The sequence below is a fragment of the Python bivittatus genome, unplaced genomic scaffold (genome assembly GCF_059951505.1).
Source record: "Python bivittatus isolate LINGU-HERP-01145 unplaced genomic scaffold, Pbiv_v1 ctg000310_np1212, whole genome shotgun sequence".
Taxonomy (NCBI): Eukaryota; Metazoa; Chordata; class Lepidosauria; order Squamata; family Pythonidae; genus Python; species Python bivittatus.
Window position 1 is genome coordinate 5204339 of NW_028277054.1, and position 18839 is coordinate 5223177.

The 18839-nt window shown below is 42.3% G+C and overlaps 1 protein-coding gene across 1 annotated transcript; it reads left to right on the top strand.

Annotated features, from left to right (window-relative positions):
- Positions 1–1830: 1830 nt before the first annotated feature.
- On the top strand, positions 1831–14256 carry LOC103054806 (urokinase plasminogen activator surface receptor-like). The gene is made up of 8 exons (XM_088140178.1): positions 1831–1915; positions 4145–4258; positions 6756–6791; positions 7415–7561; positions 8482–8619; positions 10025–10201; positions 12058–12189; positions 14072–14256. The coding sequence occupies exons 1-8, from the start codon at positions 1834–1836 to the stop codon at positions 14254–14256; spliced, it is 1011 nt and encodes a 336-aa protein (XP_087996304.1). The 5' UTR covers positions 1831–1833.
- Positions 14257–18839: the final 4583 nt, after the last annotated feature.

Here is an 18839-nt window from a genome sequence, read left to right on the forward strand (position 1 = left end):
TGGCACAACCATCATGTCAACATGATTCTGGCCCATTTTGAGGCTGAAAGCTGTAACTCAGAATTTGGGAGTGCAGAGAGGATAATTGTGAGTGACTGCCAATTTTAGCATCTATCCTTGGATCTATTTATTCTCTATTTATTTAAGATTATTGTATATTGTAATTTTAATTGATTTTAACTGCTTTGTAAACCACCCAGAGTTGTTTCAATGAAATGGGTGGTGACAAATTTGATAGATAAATAAATAAATAATTCTGAACATTAATTTGGGTTAGGTTTAGGGTTGAATCCGGGAAATCTGTCTTTAGGAATGCCCTTGTTTAAAGTGTGGTATTCCAAGTTATTGAACTATTGATTCTTCAGTGTTTACCTCCCTCCACCCTCAAACCTGAATTGGATTCCACAGGATTCTTTCTCTAGATGAGCTTTTCCCAACCTAGTGCCCTGCAGATTTCCAGGATAACTCCCCTTACTCCAATGTTCATGTTGTCTTGGGGATGATTTAGAAGTCCCCTGATTGGGAATGATGATGGTACAGAGTAAGAAGGAGAAGGCATCCCATATCTTGCCATCATTGAGATAGGAAGCTTGGTGCTGAGATCTTCCACGTTCCTCAGCACGTGGTATCTAGCCGAACTAAGAAACTCCTTGCCTGGTTAATGGACGGATGAAGGCACATCTGGCAATTACAGCTGTTGGTTAGACAGGAGAAGTTGAAAAATGTCCTGGAAGTAGGCAGAGCACAGCTCTTCCAAAACATTGTGAAGGAAACTGCATGGATGTGGTCTCCAAGAGTTGAACTTGGTGGAATCTTTATTTTTAAATCTCTGATAGGAAGTAATAGTGTAACTGGCATGCTTGTCTGTTGTATCTGTGAAATACTGGGATCGTTGGATGGTTTGACCATCACTGATGGGCAAGTTGCAGTTTTTCCTAGCTGAAAATCTAGCTGCCTGTCTGGGCAGCTTTTCCTTGCTCCACTGTGGAATGGCTGTCTTTCTTCTATTGCAAACTTGTATCACCGATTTAATGACTGGATTTTTTAAAGTTTATTTTTTGTACATTTTAATTAACGCTTTTAATTTACTCTAATTATTATCCAAAAGTTCTATCTATGATTCCAATACTTAGCAAAGCCCCTTAAGAATGCTGGTTCAGAAGGATGGCCTGCATTTTTTTTAAGTAGAAGTAAATAAAATAAATAAATAGCTGCAGCTCAGTGGGGGCAGAGGGGCGATGCCCCATACACAGATGTTTTCTGGAGCTGCACAGAGAATGCTGTCATTTGAATGCAACTTCTAAGGGTTCTCGGCATGCATTTTGGCATCTGGTCTTCCGTTTTGGAAGCAAAACAAAATATCTGGAAGATACTAGGATACATGGAAATGTTACTGGTTTGATGTGGCATTCTCTTGGCCAATGCAAATTCTCTTCTTCTTTATAGGTGGTTGATGGTCATTCCAGAGGTTGAAGGAAAACTGTTGGGGGCATATCTCCAGAATCTGAAATCTGCTTTGCAAAAACCAAAACAAACCATAAATCATCACCACCAACAAAATTGCACATGTTAGCTAAGGATGCAGTCAATTGGTTAATCTTGCTACGACTGGCCAATTAAACATCAGTAAACGTTGGCAAACTTCTCATGAAGAACAGATAACATTTTTCACCCTCTTTTCAGCCAAACACAGCGTCTCTTGTTGTTGGATACTAGGCTGTTTCATGTGGTCTTGGCTACTAAGTGATTGTGTAAATCAAATCTAGCCTGAGTGCTTGTTCCACCAGCTCTTACTACAACGTGAAGGGACTGCTTGGCCAACACGTGAGAAAAATGGCAGTGTGGGAGGAATACTGGCAACAGGTCAAGATGCTGCTGCTGACTGTCATGTTTATCTCCTGTCTATTGGATGCAGGTAAGAATGAATCAATCAGGATGAATGGTCTTCTCTGTGGGATGAGGGACAACCATGAAGTTCAGAAAAGAGCTTCTATTGATGCCCTTCAAGATTTAGACTAGAAGGAAAGGGGCATGGGGGAAAATGTTCGCTTTCTCTTTTGCACAACTGATTTTGAGCCCCACATTTCCTCTTTATGGGTCAATACAATGTAAATATTTTAGTAGAACTGGTTACATAAATAATCTCCTATGGCCCTCAAGGTTTGATGACTCAGCTCTTTTTAGACCTAGCTAGGAGAGTCAATAGTCAGAATATATTATATTTATTTGGTATATTTACACAATGCCTTCTAAACAATATATTTTTTTTTTCCTAGAATTTGTGAGTACCATTCAGATTAGATGGCTGTGGTTACTTCGACCTTGGTTAATCAGAATTCCAGGGTGGCATGCACATAACTTACTACTGTACACTTATGTTCAAACTGTTTTTTGGGGGGGGGATAGTTTAGGGTATTGTGTGAACCAACTACTTACTAATTGGTAACTATGTGTAGTTTAATCTCTGCATTGTGCAACTCCAGAAAAATTGATCAATTTAGTAATCTGCTTAAGTCTGTTGTGTTAATATAGCCAGCTACCCCTAATTATGTCCCATTGAAATGAATGAGATATAAATTAACCAAAGTGAGAGAGGTGTTTCTCATGTCTAATTTAGCTAGAATGTCACAAAAAACAACAGTAACAATTTTGAAATGCAACATGAAAAGGAAACAGGTAACAGGAAAATCTCAATCACTTAATATAGGTGACAGGTTAAATTGAAATGGCTTTTTGTACATAAAATTCAAACTAAAAAAAAAAAAAAGGAACAGATACAAGTACATTCCATGTTAACCTGAAAAGAGGTGAATCATGTTATTTCTAAATAATAAACATCCTTAAAATATAGAATAAGTGGTAGGGCTATATTTAAAAATACAGCAATGAATAGTTATACAGTATTTATGTGAACGCTTATACTACTGAATGCGATGTTCACACAAGGACACTGGGCAGCCAGTTATCCATTTTTTTTAAAAAAGAAAATGCATTATCCCCTCCCCACCCCCCCACCCTCAGCAGCATCAAGCTGCATGCTTTGCAAAAGCTAATGTGTATGCTTAGTGTCAATTTTAAAATAATTGCTAATGTCTGAACTGGAAGAAAGATAAGTCCGTCCTACCACTGAGAAGAAGGCAGAGATCAGGGTTGGACAATTGATTGTCTGAAGGCGATATGTGGCTAGGTAACTCCAAAACCCCTCCTGCTGTCCCTTTGGTCCTTAAACTGCACTCAAGATGGTCAGATCTTCATATGGAGCTTGGCTTCAACTAAGAACTGCTTTGTATAAAGTGGGAAACCCACAGCCACTTTACACATGCACAAAGAACCACCTGTTCCTCATATCAGGTGCAAAAAAGGTAGCAGTGTTACCTCAGGGAAGATGCTGAAGATTGCATCTACAATTCCCTCATCCTTAGCTCAACCATCATTGGTCAGGGTCTGGGTACACCTGGAAAGACCAAAGCCAACCAGGTGGACACTGTCAGGAAAGCTGAGTCAGTGGTCTGATTTGAATGCGAATCAACTATGTGAGGTGAAGGATCAGGTGAGTTTTAGTCCCAACTCCAGTGCAGCAGCCAGACTAATCTTATTTCAACAGTGCTGACAAGGCGGTGATTCCAACCCCACTCAAGAATGTCAGGCTTCTTCAGGGGACACAAGGCAAGGTAGCTGGCAGACGGTTGTCTCCTTCAGCTGTTCTTTCCCCCTTCCCACAATTCCTTATTGCTCATCCTAGGAATCCCATACACCGTTTGGGATATTAATCCTTCTACCTGCTTCCTAGGTCAATTGTAAGAGTGGATTCCCAGGCTGATAAAAATGGCAGATGTAAATAGCCAGCTACACGTTTCTCTGTTATTGGTGAAGAGATCTGCCTTCTTGCTGATCATAGAAAGAAGGAAAATAAATAGGTTTCTGTCTTAGTGCACCAATGATATATTGGTTCTAAATGACAAACAGTTCAGTTGCTGGAATTCTTGTAACCCTACCCTATTCATCTCAGTAAATCTTGCTACAGAGAACTCTGAGAGAATTGAGCTTGAAGGATCACTTTGTATTTTAGGCAGTGGCCAAAAAACCTGACAGAAGTCTTTCCCAATGTTGTTGCCATTTTGCCAATGGGTTTCTTTCTCTGTAGTCAACGGCCTACGGTGCTACCAGTGTGTGGGGATGTTCCACGAATGTGTCCAATCAGAGCAATTGTGCACGCCGAGGGATCGCTCCTGCTTCTCATCTACCATCAAACTTTTCTGTAAGGAGACTCCCCCAATACTATGTACTTACTTATGTTACTTATTTACTTCAATTATATCCACCTTTCTGTTCAAAATTGAACATTTTGGTCAGATTGCAAGAAGTGCCGGCTAATGGCCTTCAGTGCTCTCCATGGGGGGTGTGACCTAAAATTTGGGACCCTTTTTGCATTTAAGGGGGAGTCTGGAAGGCTTTAAGGGGCACATGCTTACAGAATCCATTTTACCCCTTCAAACTCCTGGTGCCACTGTTTCCAAATAGCCGCTGTCCCCACCTACTAAAGACATCCATAGGGGGAAGGGGGCAAGTAGTTTCACACATGCCGTGATACCATTGTGTAACTTATACAAATGATGTATGATTGGGGTGATGACATCAATAACATGTGTGATGTCATCCTGGCTTCTGTTTTTTTTTTAATAGTAATTTTATTAAAGATTATAATTACAATAGTAAAAACTAATACAAATTAAAAGAAAGAAGAATAAAAAGAGAGAGTAGAAGGTGAAGAAAAGAAAGAGAAAAGGAAAAAAGAGAAAGAGAAATAGAAAAGAAAAAAAGTAAGAATATAGTAAAGAAAAAGACATATATAAACAAGTGACTTCCCACCTTCATCACAAGTATAAGCTTATCACCTCCTCTTAAAATACAACAAATAATCTCTTCTTCCCATATCTCATCTCTAATCTATTAACAAATCCATAAAGCATTGTCATTTCAGTCCTGGTGTCAGCAAAAGTCCATTAAGGGTTACCCGAAATAACAGCGTATCTATTTTAACCTTGACCAAATAAATCAACTTTATATACCTTCCTTTTACTTCTTAATCTTTAGTCCATTCAAATAATTTAGTCCATTCAAATAATTGTAGAACTTGATTTCACTTTTTCTTTGTCCCTTCTCATAAGACTCTTCAAAACTTTAATGAGCCTCTTTTGTAAATCCAGTATAGGAAAATTATCCAGGACACTCTCTTGGTTTATTGTTTGTATATCCCTTTTAATTATTAAGATATTAGCTGGTTTCTTTTGTATGTCCAGTGTAACATCTTTTCCCATGTCATTCTTCTAGCCTGTCATTTGTAAATCCATTTTCAACTCAGTCTCGATTTTGTCAGGTAAAACTTGTTCCCCTTCCATAACATCATTTAGACACAGTCTCTCCATAGAGGCAGATGTCTCTGTTAACATTATTAATATTAACTTTTGAATCGATTTTTCAAAAATATCCCTCAGTATATCCAATGTTAGAATATTTTGCTTCATTCTGTAATTATAAGTTGAGTTTATGTGTTCTTCTCCTTTAATCACAATCTTTGGTTCCCTCTAGTGTCCAATTTTGAAAAAACATATTACGTTTTTTTAAAAATTCCAAACAAAAGCATTTTCCCATGGGAAGGATTCTTTATGATTAATTCAAAATCTTATTTCAAATTTATCTGGACCCTTAGTCCATCTGTAACTTTCTAAAATAAAAGTTTTAATCACCCTTTTGCTGTTTATTCAAAAAAATGTTTTTTAAAGTTCTTAAACTTAAGTTAAAAAGGTTTCTAATAGCTAAAAAGTAGTTAACAATTTCCAAAAGTGATTAGAAAAAGAAATATAGCGAACCCTGTGTCCATAAAAGTGCTGGCTTCAGTTTGAGCAAGGTGACTATTCCCTTGTCTCTCAGAGCTCTAAACCCACTGGAGGTTGCTTTCTTGTAGTTTCCTTGCAAGGAGCAGCTGTCTGGAGCACTTGTGGGTGACCTCAAGTCCTCCCCTTGTCCAGAGAGGTTTCAAAGAGCCTGTCTACTTGCTGGTTCTTTATTCCACTGTGGTTGTTGGTTCTGCTTTTCGCAGAGATGTCTTCAGTCCACCATTTCTTCCTCTGGAAGTCCTCATCCTGGCTTCTTCTGAATGCTTACATCTCTGGTGTGGAGCCTCCTCAAGCCGATGGGAGTTTTATACTCTTTCTTTTGTCAACCCCCAGAAATTGGCAATGTTCTGGCCCATTTCTCCTGAAGAGCTGTGCTGCCTGAGATAAGAGATAGGATGGCATTTCTTGTCAACAGTGACTACTTTTGGAGAAGGTTGGGCTTTTGAATGCAGACTAGTTTAATGGACCCTTCTCCAACAGAGTGGAATGGCTGGAGGATTCAGGAGCTCTTCTGGCAAGGGAATCTGGGTTCTTTCTTCCCCCCAGCATGACATGACTGCCTCACCACCTCATGGGAGGGCTAGTCAGACCCTGTGTAATTGAGGGATGGGGCACCTATGCATTTGGATTCCAGGCCTATGTAATTCCTGGTCAATAGCACCAATGATTGGGGCTGAAGGATGCTGGAGTCCAACAGCACCTGGAGAACTGCAGTTTCCCCAAACTGGTATTCTTCACAAATGTTGATTCCTAGAATTCCTAGACAACATGCCCAATTTGGGAACATTTACGTCTGAATTCTGCCTGTGACAAACTCCTATATACTTTACTGATCTTCTGGCTTCAATTCTTTTCCAGATTCAAATAACTACACAGGAGTCTTTTTGCTTCCAGGTGAGTTGGATGGAACTTATTATTTTTGATCCAAAAGGACAAGGTTCAACCTGACTTGGGAGTGTTTTTAATTTTAAAATAAATACCAATCTATACAATGGTTGATTATGACTATTTAACCATGAGGCTGGAATCCTCTCTGCGCATGCTCAGAAGGAATTTTCCTAATTTATTTCATATGCATATGAGAGGAAGATGGACCAGAACTGAAAATGATCCCACTCAAGGACAAAAGAAAAGATAGTCTGAATTTGTATGTGCCCTAAGCCACATAAAACCTCAATCTTTACCTGATTTGGTTAAACATGTTGTGTGAACATAGTCATTGTTGTGCTTTATTAATAATAGAGATTTAGATGAAAGTAAGTATATTTGGCCTAAGGCAGAAAAATCAGTTAGTGGCATCAGATCTGAAGAAATTCTGCATGGCTGCCTTTAGCTAACCATCTGCTATCTCTGGCTGCCCTCAACCATCATGCTCAGCCCAGCCTTTTAGGGTTATGGTTTGTTGATCCAACCATCATGGCCTAATTCATATAATTCTAAGCCATAATGGAATGGCTTCACCATAAATTCAACTGATTTTCTTGGCCCCCTCAAGCCCATGTATTTCTAAACCGCAGATCTGGAAATTGCTGAGTATGTGATGAAAGGCTGTTCAGGGGAAGGTGTATCTAACCGCACAGCTAATGTCTACTCAGAAGACGACCATGAAGTACACAACACATATTATTGTGACTCTGATCTCTGCAACATCCGGTTCACAGGTGGTAAGTATGGAGGATAGAACACCAGCCTGTTGAGTGAGTGAGAAAGAGACAATAAGAGCCAATGTGGTGTAATGGTTAAGGTGCTGGACTAGGACCTGGAGTGACCTAGGTTCTAGTCTGCTCTCAGCCATGGAAGCTTAGTAAGTGATTATGGGCTCATCAGTCTCTCTCAGCCCAGCCTACCTCATAGTGTTGTGGTGGGGGAAAATGGGGGAGGAGGAAGCGGTTTCTCCCAATTTGTTTGAAAAACAGACCTATTCCCATCTCTCAGAAGCAAAAGAGAGAAAAGAAAGTGACTAGAGTTTGATTCTGCCTGGTAGAAATGCTTTGAGGCCGAAGATTTTTAGCTTTTCTGAAGCCCAAAGTGATTTTGGTCACTTCACTGGTTAGCAAAAGGCTTCCAAACCCAAATCAAAGTGCTGATTTAATTTGTAAAGCTCTGCAAGGTGAAACCCTGGGATACCTTAGGGACAACGTCCTGCAGATGGATTCTATCCATCTTATGTGGTCATCTGGGGAGGAGATGCTTAAAATCCTGAGCCTCCAAGAGGTGAAGGAGACATGGCTTTGAAGGCAGACGTTTTCTGTGGTGGCCACAATATTTTGGAACCCCTTTCCAAAAGTATTCCTGGCTCCCTCACCTTTGATCTTTTGCAAGCCAGTAAAGATGATTTGATTGTGGTGGGTTTTGAATCTTAGTGGTGATGGTTGGCCGAATTTTTAATTGGGATATGATGTTGGAATGTATGGATATTTTTAGGCATGTTGGTTTTTTGGACTTTATGATACTTTGGTTTTTATGCTTGCAAACTCCCCAGAATTTGGGGTAGGCATGTTATATAAGTAAGTGTAATAATGAAAAAATTATATTTTTAAAGAACCACGATCAGCAATATCCTTCTCTCCCTCTTCCTTCCCAGCTCCAGCCAGCACTCATCAAGTGGCCAATGGCATGGAATGCTACAGCTGCTTTGATCGGGGCACAGGGGACTGTGCTCAAGGGAATGCTACTCGGGTCAAGTGTTTGGGGGACATGAACCAGTGCATGGATTTTACTGGTAAACTGAGACCTTTCTTGAACATGTTAGGGGATGATGTTAAAGGAGTGAAGAATTTTTGAGCGCAGGTGCATGCAATATGTCTATGATCTTTCTACCCATCTATCTGAAAGTTGAACACAAATTAGTGAGTAAGATTTTCTGCTAGGTAGACATGAATACGCTAGAAGTGCCTTTCAAATTTGTTAGATTCCAATTTCCAAGCTAGCAATTCTGGAAGTTATGACCCAATACAACAGGAAAATTCCACGTTGGGAAATGAAGGCTCTTGATTGTTCTGATTTATGCATTTTACAGGGTCAAATTTTGTTCCCTGTCACTGTTTGTGCAATATTTTAGGGGCCCAGATAATCACAACATTTTGTGTTTAGGCTTTCTACAAAGTTCTCATGTAACGGCAAAGGTAGGATAAATACTTGCTATGGTTATATTCAGTGGCGTAGGTCCTGTTGGAGCTGAGTTGGATAAGCTGAACATCAGGGTGTGGTTCAAAAATAAGGGGGAGAATTTGTTGAGAAGGATTGGAATGAAAAGTTTAGAGGATATGTGGTTGAAATGATAATGTGCTAAGGGAGCTTGAAGCTGGTGATGATGCCTCCTGCAGTGATTGGCTGAGCTTCCCTGATGTCATAGGGTAGGAGAGTTTCTGACTCTTATTGGCTGAGCTTCTTCAAAAGAGCAAGGCAGAAAGAAAATTCAGGAGAATCTGGAGGAAACAAGGTCCTAGAACTTCTGATGATTGGCTGAGTAGGTACATTGTCAGAAGAAGAATATGGCAGACAATAGGTCTTGGTCACTAGCTCAACTGGTCTGAATGGAAAGCACTTGTGGTGAGAGGACAGGAAATGGTGGGCTTTAGGAAGTAGAGAGACAATTGGTTGAGAGAGACCCAGCTGCAGAGCTGGAAGAAGGAGCAGTTCAGAAGAAGCTGAAGAAACAAAGGTTGGAGAAAAAGTGGAAGAGGAAACTTGGGGAGATAATGATAAAAAAAAAAGGAAGAGATGCCCCATGGCCAAGACAAGAGTGCAAAGCAGCCTTCTTCTTTGATGAGCTGAGCACCATCAATCCAGATTTCAATGCCTAGAATTTTCAGCAATGACTAGGCTAACTGGAAAATTCTGGAAGTTGGTCCACATATCTGGAGGCTACTCAAATTGGGGAAAGCTGGCCTAGAGGGTTGTCAAAACCTGAAATCTTCACCTTGACATGAAGCAATGCATGGGAAACATGTAGGATTCCAGATCTTATTGAACAATAAATCCCAGCTTTGCTAATCACTGTTCAGGCTAGTTGATCACTTCTGAGAGTTGTGGAATATCCCCATCCCTAAATTAGACAGTGTAAATATGAGATCCCCTGCTTATAGTCTGATGTGTTATGTTCCATCACTTTCTTTGATTCCTAGTGATCAATGGTGCCTGGAAAATGACGTACCGGACATGTGCCCTGGAGACTTTGTGCCGCCGACAGTATATGCTGCCAGAACTCTCAGGGAGGCTGGAGATCAGCTGCTGTTCTACTCCTCTCTGTAATGATGGGAGGCCTGGACTTAAGAGCATCTGCAGTCACTTCTCAGAGCAAGGTAGCCTTCTTGTTATCCATCAGGGAGAGCACTGTGAGATATGAGCTGAAGTGGAAGAGTATGGCCAGATGTATCCATCCTGCCAGGCCTATCTTTGTGAGGCAGTCTTGGCACCCCTTTAAAATGTGCTCTGTGAGGGGCAGGATATCACATCTCCTGAGGAGCAACAAGAGTGGTGCTGGATTCATTCTCTCCAGTGCTGATCTAGCAAAAATTATTTACATTTGGTGAATCTGACTTGTGAATCCTTTCAAAGAGGGGCATGCCAGTGGGGATAAACAGGCATGGTTAGAGCATGGTGGGTGGAGCTGAAGAATCAGTAAGTTTCTTTTTGCCTCTGTATATTTTTGCAGGTGGGGGACATGGTGGCGCAGCGGCTTAATGACGCTGAAAGTTGCCGGCCAGAAATGGTCGACGCTTCAGCGGTTCGAGTCCAGCCTTCATGTTAAACAGGGTGAGCTCCTGTTTCCTCCCCAGTTCCTGTCAACCCAACAGGTCGAAAACTCATGTGAGTAGACAAATGGGTACTCTCACTCCGGTGGGAGGAAAAATGCTGGCGGCGCCTTGCAAAAAGGAGTTGGGAGCAGTTGCCGGTAAGCGCGAAAAACCGCGCGCGCCCGAAAAGGGCGCAAAGCAACAGAAACCCCGCCTCCTGCACTCGCCAGCTGGGCTCTGCTCTAGGAAGGAGGCTCTGGCAAACCACTTCCGAAAAACAATTGCCTTGAAAACTGCAAGGACTCGTCCAAGCAGTCACTGCAGGGTCAGCAATGACTGAGCGCAGACAAAAAAAAAAAAAAAAAAATTTTTTGCAGGTGACTCAGACTTTTCTGTATGGGATCTTTACATCATACAGGATTAATTTGGTCTCACATCTGCATTTGGCAGCGAAGCCGCTTTTATTTCTGTGGTGTGTTTAGACTTAATGAGAAGGCAACCATTCTCTCACAATGTTGAAGCTTTGTAGAGCCTCTGGCAGGGCATGGGGGGACATATTCCTACTGCCAGGAACTTGCCTCACCCCATCTTGACTTCTGGGGTCAGACCAGCCTCTCCTTGGCTGTAGATGTTCAGCTACTGTAACATCATGCTGAGAAGCTACGATTTCATCCATATTAATGCAACAGAGGATGGTGCCTTGACGGCTTGGCACCTCCCTCTCTTAGCAACTGTGTGTGTGTGTGGGGGGGGGATGGGGGTGGGAGTGGGGGGGTGTTACTTGGGAATCACCAAGCAAATGCACACAAAATGAATTAAAGATATGGTGGGGTATGGAGAGTTGATTGCGTACGGTTCTCTGTGCTCTCCTATTGGATGGCTGGAAGAACAAATTGATTGGCTTGTGATGTTCTCAGACTTTTGAGAATGGCACCAAATGGCAATGAAGATGATCACATTAGTCTCTTTCAAACTGCTGAGCGGGATGGGAAGCAGCCTAGGGCAGTAGTTATCAAACTATATTTTGGGCTGGAAAACATATTTTAGTTTCTGATGTCCACCAGATGAGTTGGACCAACTATGAGGTTGGGTTCTGGAAATTGTACCCCAATATCTCTGGGGGGGGGGAGGGGATGCAATGGGGAAGGCTACTCTGAGTCATCAAATATTGCCAGGTGTAGCTTCAAATCTCTGCAAGAAACAAGTACTGGTCCCTGTTACTTATCTGGGGGCATCTTCCTGGCTTCCTTTGGCACAAAACTTCACCATCCAAACAAGAGGAAACCAGAGTCTGGCATGATGGAAAGTACTCAGCAATGGTGTTGATTTGACCAGTGGGGGCTCAATTCACTTCCTGAAGCTGGGATAAAGCCAGTATGTGATTGATTGATTGATTGATTGATTGATTGATTGCTCTCCAGGGGTCAAGAAGAAGCCTGAGAATGGCTTGGAATGTGCCAGTTGCTGTGATTCAGGCCAAGGTGAATGTGCCCATGGAAACTGGACTCATGTCAAGTGTGTTGGGGATCAGAACATGTGTGTGAATGTCACAGGTGAGTTGTGTGGGCATATTTATAGGTGGGTAAAGGATGAAATTGGAGCCACACCCACAATTCTCTTCCCTGAGAGAAAAACGGGCTGCGAAAGAACAGGGAAGGCAGGCCCTGCCCAAAAGATATGTCCCCAAAAGACTTTTATGAGACAGTTCTGTAAGTTCTGTCAAATTCAGTGAAGCTGGATAAGTAACTGGATATTACAGCCTTTCCTAAACTGGAACCTTCTAGATATTCAGAGCAGCAATTCCCAGAATTTCCATCCAAGGTTTTAGGAAATCTGGAATTGCAGTCCCAACACATCTGGAGGGTTGCAGTTGGGAGAAGGTTGGGCTATTGATTGTGGTTTTAGAGATTCCTTCATATTTATGTTAGATGTACGTATGCATCTTGTTAATGCAGAAAAGAAAGTGGTAGATGACAATGTAAAGCAGGCAATGTTGTTTTCATATCTGAACTACAAAAATGGGATAACATAAAAATAGGAGAATCTAATAACAATAGATCATGGTTATTCATGTACCCCTTCTGTTCCCTACACAACTGTGTTACCAAATTTCATGCTTCCTAAATAAGACCTCCAGTGAAAATATCTCACATTTGAAGCAATAAACATTTCCAAAAGCCTCTGTATTTATTAAATTCAAGAACTGTGTCAAAAATCTGAATGATGACTCCTAGGAACAAAATTTGCATTGCAAGAGTTTTTCCTCCCTGTGGATGGGCACGTCTTTAGCATCAGGAATCGGATGAGTGAGCACATTTCTGTTATGCAGATACGTGCATTTGTGAACTCAGGTTTTATTTGTTTATTTATTTATCAATCTCATTATAGATCACAGTAATCCCGAGACTCTTGATGGTTCACACAAATAAAAAGCACACTAAATGGTTCATAACAAAAGTACATAATTAAAAGGTCTGCAAAACAATGAGATAAGGATAGAACACAACTGTAGAAACAAACCCAACCTATGACCCAGCCAAGGTGATACCGTGGTCCACGTGCCCTTCAGAAGACTTGTTTTCAGCTGCTTTTGGAAGGCAGTCAAAGCAGAAACCAATTGGACGTCCACTTTCAAAGAACTGGTGCTGCCACTGAAAAGCAGCCCCACTGAGCCTCAGCCCCCCTCACCTCCTAAGGTGGAACCACTAGAAGGCTTCTCTCAGGTAGATCAAACTAGCTGGCCAGTTCCATTGGCAGAATGATGTCCTGCAGATAACTTAGGGCCGAGCCATGTCAAACTTTATAGGTCAGCACCAGTGCTTTAAATTGCACCCAGAAGCGTATTAGTAACCAGTATAGGACCCCCAGCACTGGTGTAATGGGTTTCCACTGGCAAATACCAGGTAACTCACAGGCTGCTGCACTTTGAACCAACTATCGCTTCTCAGTGGTCTTTCAAGGCAACCCTGTGTAGAGTGTGTTGCAGTAATCTAGAGAGGTGGAAAGAAGGGTGTGAGTTACTGTAGGAAGATCCTCCCCGCAACACCCAGGTAGGGCCACAACTGGCCCACCAACCAAAGTTGGATGAAGGTCCCCTCGGCTGCAGCCTCCATCTGCTGTTCTAGCAGGAGGCAGGAGTCCAGGAGGACCTCCAAGATGCAAATCTGCTCCTTCAGGGATAGCATCACCCTGTCAAGAGACACTACTGGGGCAGACAGAGAACCCCCAATGGGCAAATAGTGGTTTGATCCTTTAATTTCATTTCCAGCGTAAGGATAGCCAAGCCACGAATGATCCCCTAGTCCTTTCCCTTCCCATTTTGCTCTCTCTTCCTCCTCCCCATGTTCTCATCTCTCAGCTCCACGAATAGTTGTTTCCTCTTGCAGTTACCTTTCAGACATTTGGTGTTACAGCTGCATATTTGTTTTTCTCTAGAGGGAGGCCAAACATTGATGCGTGGCTGCAGTTTGGAGAAGCTTTGTTGGGAGAAGCCACAGTTGCTGGGCCTGGACCGAAATTCTTCTATCCGCTGCTGCCCTGGCTCTCTCTGCAACAGAAGTGTGGCCCCAGCTGGAGGTGCTGCATTCATCCTTCTGCTCCTGCTTTTTGGGCTGCTCTGATAAGAGTCTAGACAGCCCAACTTTCAGGGAAACAGACGAATGCTGCAGAGCAGAAAGGCCAGCGTCACAAGGACTGATGTGCTGCAGCCATGTATTATATCTCTTGCCTGCCTTTTGCATCACAGCATCCAGCGTGACCAGTGTTGCACATCAGGTTGTTTTAATTGCTCCAGCCTATATGACCACAACTTTAGTGATTCATCCCAGTGTCCTTAAGGAGGAAGTTTCAAAGAACCAGGCTCAGTGGCCTGTGCAAGAAAGAGGGCTCTGTTTACGAACAAAGGAAGGTGAGTGTAGGCACGCCAGCAGGGTGGCATCTGGGCAGACGTTACAGTCCTGAAATATTATCAGCCTCCTCCTGCAAAGAATCATATAGCCTTGCAGCTTCTCAAGGCTGACTCCTGCCAAGTGACCACAAAATCTTTGCTTCCTTGCCTTCACAGGGATGAAAAAAGTGTTTCCTTTGCCCTTACAGCATCAGCGGTAAGGTATGGCACCATAGGTATTAGTTACGCAAGACTTTTAAGTTAGCTCTCATGCCTAAATGGAAATGGATGTTTTGCATAAGCAAAATGTCCCCAACTGGTAGGTATGATCTCCTTGTTGCTGGGGCGCGCCACTCCCCCTATTTTCCTTGGGATGCTAAGCATCGTTTCAAGCCATTGCCACTGCAATCTTCCAAGTGCTGCTGCAAGTTCTCTGGAGGACATGGTTCTCCAGTGTGGAACTGGAGATGGCTGTCCCTGCCCTGCCCTGCCTGTGGACTTCAAGATAGTGGACTTTATGATCCTGCATCATCACCAGAATTGTCCAACGGAGTTTCCTCCAGGCTTCAAAGACAACAAATTGGGGAAGGCTGCCCCAAAACATTTTGTACACACTGAACTGATGCAGTTTTGGCCAACCCCACTGCAGGGAACCAGAGTGGTCAAATCACACTCCTTGCATTTCACTGCACAAATACTGGTTGGATCTACCTCTGAATGGAGCAGAAGTGGCTACTATATGCTGGGATGGGCAATTAATACGGGGCCATGGGAGAATCTCCTGCTATGGATCTCCAGGTTGCGGAGGCTGACTGATGGCTGTGATTTTTGCCTTTCTCCTGAGTGCTTCTCTGGTGTAGAAATCTGCCAATGTCCTTGAACTCCCAGTCTGCAAAAGGATGTTCAGAAACATTCAATGTGAGGGATGCAGAGAACACAAAGGATATTTCAAAAGACATTAAAGAAAGCACAGTTGGCAGAGATGTTGTGTTCCGAGGTGTGAGTCTTTCTGTAAAATGGCATTTTGGAGAACTCGATATCTCTAGTACCTTTTGCAGTAAATACAGTAGTTTTGGGGGAGACAAATGCACCCATGATCCTGTCTCTGCCCAAGACTGACTTCTCCATGCTCCAGATTTTGGAACTGGCATAAGGATAGTGTGTCCATAGATGGGTAACCTGAACTGCATGTGGTCCTCAAAAATGTTGGGTGGGGCTCTTAAGAGACAGCCAAATGTTGTGGTCAACTTAATGTGACAGAAGGCAAAAATGAATAAAACACATGACCAGGGGGTAATCATATGAACTATATTTAATGTTAATTAAATGCACATACAAATGAATTGAAACCAAATTTAATTTTGATCCCCATTATTTTGGGAACAGCAGTCCCTAGCATGCCACTCAAAAGCTGAATGTGGTTCTCATTCCAAAAGAAACCGCACGTTCTTGTTCTGAAGGATGCAGGCATGGGAAGGAAAAAGGACCGCTCCTAGGAACGAAACGGCAATCTTTATTTCATTTAAGTACTGGCTGTTTCCTTGTTTCTCTAGAACAGTTATGCCTGGTTCATTCAAATCCTTTTTCAACCGATTAGCTGGGTTCAGAGAACAAATGCAGCCTGTTCCCCATGAACTTAGTCAGAGTCCCTGACTTTTTAATTCTGGCAGCACCCAGTCCCAGCTTTCAGGCTACAGATGGGGTTGGAGAGTAAGAGTGGTAGGCTGGAAACAGCAGATGGGTTGGGAGCAGGAAGCCAATCTTGGTAGAACTTCACTGCTCTCTTGTGGTGAATGAGAGTAGTTGCGAGGAGAAGACCACCAAAAAGGTATTTTTTCCCCTTTCCCCTTTCTCGCTACTGTTGAATTACCTCATTGGCTGTGCAACAGTAAAAACTCCTGTTTCACATGATATATTCAAGCTCAAAGGTCTACACATTTCCTTATGAGATTATGCCAAAGAATTGCCTCCATGTGCAATTCAAGGTGCTGGTTGTCACTGATAAAGCCTTTCACGGCATAGGGCTTGGTTGTTTGAAGGACTGCCTGTCTCCAGTGGTTTCTGCCTGTCCAGTAAGATGGGGGCACTCTGTGTCCCTTCAATCAAGAAATGTTATCTAGTGGGACCGCAGAAGCGTGCCTTTTCTGTTGTAGCACTTGCCTTCTGGAACAAGGATGGCTCCTACCCTACAAGGGTTCCATAAATCTTTGAAAACATGGCTTTACAACCAGGCCTATGGTTAGGTTGTTTGTTGAGGCCCTGATGTTTTTTTTTCTTCCTGTAATGTGTGATTTTGTCCAAGTGCACATGCTATTTTCTTTTTCGTTGTCTTCTCGTTTGAACTATGGAAGCCTCCCAGAGCCATTTGGAAGTCAGATAGCCTTCCAAATCTAATGAAACAAAGAGATAATGTGTCAGATCTGTATGAAGAATTGCTTTGATAATATCCGACAGGTAGCAAGGTGGATGGACTGAATTACACTGGTGCTAGGTGGACCATTGGAAGATCTGAAGGACAAGGTTGGGGACAGATTGTCCTGGAGAAAATCAATCTACGTGTTTGTTAAGAATCAACAACAACTTGATTGCATATAATCAGTGCGTGCATCTCTGCAGTTGACAAGTAATAATAGCCAGGTCATTTGGAAATAGCTTATGAGAGCCCGAAAGCGGGCCATAACATAGAAGAACTTCAGAAGTTCTTTGCAGTACACAAAAATGCTGCCTTTACAGAGATCATGAATGTGTGCCATTGTGGACCCCAAGGACTTTGGGGCCGCAATGTTGTGTTCAAGAGGGACAATGTTTTACAAGGATGTGGTTATCTTAATGGGAGCGTGTAAGAGAAAAATCCCTCTACGACCTAGAAGAAAAGATAGTATATCTTAGGTCGGATAAGGAAGTGTATATAACATCTTCTGAGCTGATAGGTAGATAAGTAGAACATTCAATAATATTTATATTAGAAAAACTTGCTTTTGCCTGTGACTTCCTTTTTAGTAAGTTCCATGAACTGAAAGAAAAGAATGAAATAAAGTGTTTATATGCGTGTGATATTCTATGGAGCTGATCTTGGCTTTTAAAGTTTGAAACTGAACTTCTCTAGAACTTTATAAATCCAATTCATCTTTGATCCAGATATTTCCGAGAAGTCTTGGTGCTCTGAAGCACACAGCCTGTCTCCAAATGTGTTGAAAGTGAGACTGCAAATAGTGGATCTGCTTCTTCCTTCTTGGAAACAAGCCCTATTTTGATTCTGAACATGTGCCTGCATTTTTTAAGAGGGACAGAGACTTGGAAACAAACCGAGATCAATGTTGGTGATTCTATAGCTAAGGCACCACCTGATGTTTTGAAAAGCCTATGGAAGACCTGTAAATTACTTGCACTTGTTCCTCAGCAGCTTGAGAGAGTGAAACGTGTCCACTAGCACACATGCTTCCAACCCCACCCCCATCCCCTACCACCGAAGAGTCTAGGAAGCAAAGTAGATTGATCGGATGTTGCTCTTTGGTTTACAGATATGACCTTAATTTTCTCAAGTGGCACAGAATAATCTTTCTGGATGGACCTGTCCATCCAGATTCTCTGTATCACTAGATTGTATGAATGGGTGGTTCCCTTTGGCATTGTGCAGCAGCTGGAGGTGAAAGGCTTGCAGTTTATCATCTGAAATCAGGAGCCGGGCTTTGTTGATGGAAAAATTTATGGGTCAGGCCATTCTGCAGGGCCAACTTTCTCATTTGAGAACCTGTATATCACAGCTGGCAGAGCCCGTGAAGACATCATTCAAGAGAAAATTGACCCTTGCCCCAAGACATCTAATGGGGGGTGCTTAGCCTGGAGGAATTACACAACTTAAGTGAATGAAGGATGCAATTTACAGCTTTGTCACTGGCAACTAAATGTCTTGGGACAATCTTGCCAGGGTTCTTGGATGTCATTCCTTTCTATGCATTATTGAAGGTTTAGCCAAGCTCTGTCTGCTATAAGCTGCTTTAAAGGGCCTTTTGATGTGAGGCTTAGAAAAAGAGGTGCATGTTTGAAAGATCTTTGCTTGTGAAGTATGTGTCGTTCTGCTCCTCTCCGTCCCAACAGAAAGAGATGATCTTGTAGGCCACCTGGAATATGAGCTTGAGGCTGGGCTCATGTAGAACACAATCCTTTTCTTAAGCAAAAGATTAGCCATGGGAAAAGAAACCCAGTGGCTTCTCTTAATATTTGATTTTTAAAAATAAGAGGAGCTGCATTACATAGAGAAACAACAGTTTATATATTTCTTTGTGAATTTGATTTTTTAAAATGATGGATAGCGCT